At 36.1% G+C, this 6391-nt stretch overlaps 1 protein-coding gene across 1 annotated transcript in view; it reads left to right on the plus strand.

Moving 5' to 3' along the window:
- ZC3H8 (zinc finger CCCH-type containing 8) overlaps positions 1-6391 on the plus strand; it is a 41852-nt gene that overhangs the window by 10840 nt on the left and 24621 nt on the right. Inside the window, exon 3 of the mRNA XM_011953098.1 lies at positions 1733-1753. Coding sequence (XP_011808488.1) covers positions 1733-1753 — 21 coding nt within the window. The remainder of the gene's footprint in view (positions 1-1732; positions 1754-6391) is intronic.

Raw genomic sequence — 6391 nt, forward strand, 5'->3', positions numbered from 1 at the left:
AAAAAAAAAAAAAAAAAAACAAATCACTGTAATAGATATAGTAATAACAAAAAAGTTTGAAATATTGCGAGAATTATCAAAATGTGGCACAGAGACACAGTGAGCACATGCTTTTCGAAAAATGGTGCCAATAGACTTGTTCAATGCAGGGTTGCCACAGACCTTCAATTTGTAAAGAAATGCGTTATTTGTAACACACGGTAAAATGAAGGACATTAAAATAAGATATTCCTATAACTTTCTTTGTAGGTATCTCACATCTTATATACCTTTTGTTATATTTATTGCTAAGTGTTTACTGAAACTATTGTGAATAATTTTTGTTGTTGTTGAGACGGAGTCTCGCTATGTCGCCCAGGCTGGAGTGCAGTGGCCGAATCTCAGCTCACTGCAAGCTCTGCCTCCCGGGTTTATGCCATTCTCCTGCCTCAGCCTCCTAAGTAGCTGGGACTACAGGCGCCCGCCACCTTGCCCTGCTAGTTTTTTGTGTTTTTTCAGTAGAGACGGGGTTTCACCGTGTTAGCCAGGATGGTCTCGATCTCCTGACTTTGTGATCCACCCGTCTCGGCCTCCCAAAGTGCTGGGATTACAGGCTTGAGCCACCGCGCCCGGCCGTGAATAATTTTTTTAAAGTATCATTTTCTGGCTGTTGGTTTCTCAGTGGTTGGCATACACACATATGTAGGGATGCATGGAAGACGGATTTTTGAGTTCTTGTTCACATTTCTGAAAGTATCTTGAATTTATCCTCATTGTTGATAGATAGTTTGGCTGAAATAGAATTAAGTTTGAGGTTACTGCTCCTTTGTCTTCTACTATCCAGTGTTACAAAGGTGAAGTCTTACCAATTTCATTGTAATATCTTTGTAAGTATCCCATTTTCTCTGGAAGCTTTAAGGCTCTTCTCTTCATTCTTGGCATTCTTAATTCTATGAGATTGTGAATCTTTTTTTATTCTGCTTAGTGCTATTGTGGTGAGATTATTTACTTACATCCTTTTATATGAGACAGATCTCTTACTTTTTATCTCTTTTTTCTTCATATCCCAAGATATTTCCTCTGTTTCTATTTGTCATCATTTCATAAATTACAATTTAACTAAGATCTTTTTCTTGTTTTGATAGCTTTCTAACATTGTTTTTGAATATATTTTGAATATCTTTGTGTATTTTTTAATTTTTTAGTTCTTTTTCTCAAATGATGGTTGCTTCTTCTGGATCTATTTTTCAGTTATTTTCTTGCTTTTTTGTTATGTTCTGTAGATCAGGGATCGGAAAGCATTTTCTATAAAGGACAAGACAATAAATATTTTAGATTTTTAAGCCAAGAAGCAAAATTGAGGATGTTATGTAGGTACTTATATAATAAAGGAGAGAAAACAAATTTCCACAATCTTTGACTGATAGAATTCAGTACATAATAATAGTCGTTTTTAAATACAAGTCTAATGAGAAGAATGGGATTCTTTGTCAGGTAATTATTTGCTTAATTGGGGTTCAAAGTTACTGTTCTTTATCATCAAAATTGATTACAAAGATTCATCTGTTAAGCTGATATAATAAGACTTTATTTCATCTGTGAAAGTATCTTTTCACTACAGATAGATACTGCCAAATACTGATATCAGTTCACCAGAATATAATTTTAATTGAGCATATTCATTGCCTGGAAGGCATTTATGGAACTTTATTCTTCTCTTAGATTTGTCTTTTAGCATGTTACTACATTGCAGATGAATCACTGCCAATCGAAGGTTAGGTGGAAGTTCCTCAGTTGCATAGTTAAATGGATTCTGAAGCACTTACATTAAAGTCTGAAAAAACACTTCCGGAACTGTTTGAGTGTGCACAATGTATCTGCTGCAAATTAATGTGGGTATGGAGATCTTGTTCCTATTTTAACTTTGAACAGCACAGTGATACTGAGCAGTATCAGTAACACCTGTGAACTCATTAAAAGCCAAGGAAAAGCACTGGGACATATTTACCTGATTTTAAATTGTCTGATGAAGCTCCAGTTTCCTCATATCTTTGAGCAGCTATTCTTGCCAAAAGGCCACTTAAGAACTTTATTTTCTCTGGACAGATTTCTTTAACTGCTATAATCCATCATGATTTAATTAACTCACTATCAGCTTTCTTTGGCTACAAATAAAACTTACTTGATTATAGCCTTGTTTTTGTTTTATTTTTGGAAAGAGAAATTTGTGGATTTGATCATTTATTTTAAATTTTCTAATTAAAAAAATAATAATTTTAATCAGAAGAGAGCGGGAGTAAAATTTCTCATTTTTCTGTTATTCTCTTGTGAGTTGGGAATATTGTGATGAATGCTTAATACTCTAATGTCAACATACATTGTGTTCTTTTAGCACTACTGTAGTATTGTTACATAATAACCACAGTGATTTGCCATCTGACTTGACAGTATAATGATCCACAGTTCACTGTGCCTTTAAATACTTGACCTTTGAAGTCTGCTTTTTGTGTTTTGATGTGGTGAGTATGCTCTGGAAATAAAAAAAATAAAATGGCATGAGGTACTCAATGAGACACTCAAAATGTTGTCAATTTGTAACTGTCAGGGCAATTTGTAGTGCACTGAGCATCTCTGTGAAGTGATGAGAATGCCATGAAGGTCTCTTGAAGCTACTCAACTCTGCTGTTGTAGCAAAGAAGCAGTCCGTATAATATATAAATGAATGAGTGTGCCTGTGTTCCAATAAAATTGTATTTATGGACTCTGAAATTTGAATGTTGTATAGTTTTCAAGTGTCATGAAATGTTCTTTGGATTTCCTTTGTTTCAACCATGAAAAAAATATGTAAAGTTCATTCTTAGCTTGTGGGTGTTTACAAACACAGGTGGCAGAGCGGATTTTGCCCTTGGGTTGTAGTTCATTGACTCCAGCTCTAGATTTTTGTCACATTCTTTTGTATTCTTTTGTTGTCCATTCATTTAAGAAAGGTCCAGAGAGTTACTAGATGTCCTTTGCTGTTGTATTGGTAAGTCTGTGTCTCTGAAGGCCTTTTCTCTAAATAGGAAGCCTGACGGGGTGGTGAGTGAGTGGGCTATGCGGATAGGAGGTTTCCCAGTAGTGTTAACAGTTCTCAGTCCACTTTGTGCCATGCACCCCCTTTAGCAGTCTGGTGAAGCCTGTGGACCCCTTTTTGAGTTTTTTAAGTGTATAAAATAAAATATTTTTGATTACAAAGGAAATTGATTTGATTGAAATCCAGTTTATCAAAATATTAAAAACAAATGCTATAGAGTAATATGTTCTTTATTAATACATTGAATATTAAGACCTAGCAGAGCAGTTAGTCTGATTATTCTAATTTTGCAGTGATCGTGAACATAAAAGATATTTTGAGATCTGCAACAACTATAATGTGATACATGAAAATATTTGTGATTTGTATTAGTGACAGTCATAGGCACTGCTGATACTGCTATATTTTGTGTCCTATGTTCAAAACAGAAGAACATATTTGAACATACTTCCTTTGTTCAAATACCAAATGTCAATTTGGAGGTTGATGAAAATAATATGTGGTTTTCTTCTCATTCAAGTTCACTGAATTTTCTGAATTCAATCCATAGGCCTTTGAGGGGGGTCTCTGGACAGCAGGGTGAGAATTCCTGCTTTATGGTGAGTAGGATGGAGTATTTTTCTGGTAAGGGTTGCTGCCAAATGCCAGCATGTGGAAGATTTGGTACCTCCATGTGGGTGGTCGTAGTACCCATATCTTAGCTTTTACCAGACATTCTATTTCACTTCTTTGGATAACAGCCTTCTCTTTTTTTCCTAGGGAAAGTACCTGGGTGATTGTGTTCTGGAGAGGGAGAGGCAGAGAGAATTTGTTGTAACAGCTTTGTCTGTTTTATGTAGAATTTTAATTCAGTCTCATTTATAGCCCCATTTCTCACACTGTACCTAAGCCCAACCTTTGGAGCTTAACTTCCTTTTTGTCTGTCAGAAATTTGATTCTTAATTCCTGATGAATGCACTTCATGCACACACACGCGCACACACACACGCGCACACACAGTTACCTGTACTTCAGTTTTGGAGGTTTCTGGAGGCCATGCTAGTTCAGTAAACCATCTTGAATAAGAAGAGTTATTTCGACTCTATTACAAACGGAGAAAGGGGTTGTAATCATGTTCATATACTTTTTAAATTATACAAAAAGCAAACCGAAGCAATGAGTTTATAGCTTGCTAAGTGAAGAAAAGTATTCAATTATTTGTATTTTATACATTTCAGTGCCCTCTGAAAAGAATCATTAGTAATATTCATCCCTACTGTATAATAAAACAGCACAATTGATGATTGTCCTGGCTTTATTAATGTTGCCAGATTGTTTCATGTCTTCATTTAATATAAGTCAGACATATTATTACTTGTCGTAAAAAGAGTCTGCTTCAATACTGTAGGCCTATGTGTTTTGTGCAGTCAGAGGGAACTTAATCGCTTATTTGGATCATTTTAATACTTTGATTCATATGCACTGAAGAAAATCTCACCTCTATGTATTTGATTAAGCTGAACTTCATAGGAGCTGCTGCATACTGAATAATCTTTTTGGTTCCCCCATGCCTACTAAATAAAATTAAAGGCCAAAACCAGGGTAAACATAATCTATCACAGGAGTCAGCCAACCTTTTCATAAAGGATCAGTTAGTGAATCTTTCACCTTTGTAGGCTATGTTGTCTCTGTCACAACTAAGACAATATGTCAATGAATAGATGTAATTGGTGTTACAGTAAAACTGTATTTACAGAAACAGGTAGTGAAGCTGAAAGTTTGCCAACCCCTGATCTATCAGTCCAGAAGTTATATTTACAAGTTTATTCTATGGTGTTAGTGGGAAAAAGGCACTCTTTCTTGAAGACTTGGAGACAAGAAGTTTGGTGGCCTGAAGATACTAGATTGGTTGATAGTCTTGTCTGGTGTAGTGAAGATAAGGTATAATTGAGGCCATTGTCAGATCAAGAAACTTCCTCAGCTTGTTTGGATTCTTTAAGCAGGGAGCAAGTTCATTTTCTAGGCTTATAATCAATCCTCTGGTGGAACAACTCCTAACTTTGAAGTTAAACATCAGAAGTAAACTATTGCCAGGCACGGTGGCTCATGACTGTAATCCCAGCACTTTGGGAGGCCAAGGCAGGTGGATCACTTGAGGTCAGCAGTTCGAGACCACCCTGGCCAATATGGTGAAACCCCGTCTCTACCGAAAATACAAAAATTAACTGGGCATGGTGGTGCACGCCTGTAGTCCCAGCTACTCGGGAGGCTGAGGCAAGAGAATCGCTTGAGCCTGGGAGGCAGAGGTTGCACTGAGCCAGGATCGTGCCACTGCACTTCAGCTTGGGCAATAGAGTGAGACTCCATCCAAAAAAAAAAGTAAACTGTTAAATTGGACCACCTAATATATTTTATAATAACGAGTCTTCTGTTTTGTTTTTTGTTTGTTTGAGTTTGCTTCTTAGTTATCATGTGAAAGCAAATAAGGGACCAGACCCCAAAGTATGCTGTGAAACAGAATCATTGTCCACTGTAGTGATAGGCATGCCATTTCTTCCTGACATCAGAATAAGAGCCCTTTGATCCTTGGTCATTTTTTAAAAATAAACTTTCTGATTAAAATGTGTCATACATACTAATTCTAATTATATAGTTTAATATCCCTGTGTCACGTAGACACATGTGTAACCAATACCTGAAAATTTTTATGCAGAAATTGCTTTAAGTCATCTGCTATGATCAGCTTGGGCCCCTCTAGGATTAGCTCCCATACCTGGGTTCTTCACCCTTGCTGTGGGCACTTGCAACAACAGAGTTAGGAAACTTTCTGAAAGTGAAGTTAACTCGATTACAGAGAACAGGGTAGTTCTTTATTCCTTGTCATCATTGTTGCTACCACTCCTGTGAGTTATAGGAGAAAGACTAGGCTTTGGTAACTTAGATGTATCTTAAGTGTAAGTGGGTTTTCATATGGATCATTACAGTTTACTTGGTGTTTTACAAAATGATAAATTATTGAAGACCTTTAAAAGTACTGTCAATGCAGAGGCAGAAATGTAATGTGTGAACTGTAATACTGTAATCCTCTCACAGCAAATAATTAAGATTTGGGGGTTTAGATGTTTAATTCAGTCAAATGCATACAATGCACACATTTAGAATCTTCCCTCAAATCATCTTTAAGGATAGATATATCATAGTGGTTTGTTAGTTTGTTTTTAATTCTGGAAGTGTTCAAATATATCAGTGGAGAGAATAGTATATGAACCCCATGTACCTATTACCCAACTTCAACAATGACCAGTTCATAGCCAATCTTGTTTCTTCTTTTTTTTTTTTTTTTTTTTGAGACGGAGTCTC

The sequence above is a fragment of the Colobus angolensis genome, unplaced genomic scaffold (assembly GCF_000951035.1).
Source record: "Colobus angolensis palliatus isolate OR3802 unplaced genomic scaffold, Cang.pa_1.0 Scaffold356, whole genome shotgun sequence".
Lineage (NCBI taxonomy): Eukaryota > Metazoa > Chordata > Mammalia > Primates > Cercopithecidae > Colobus > Colobus angolensis.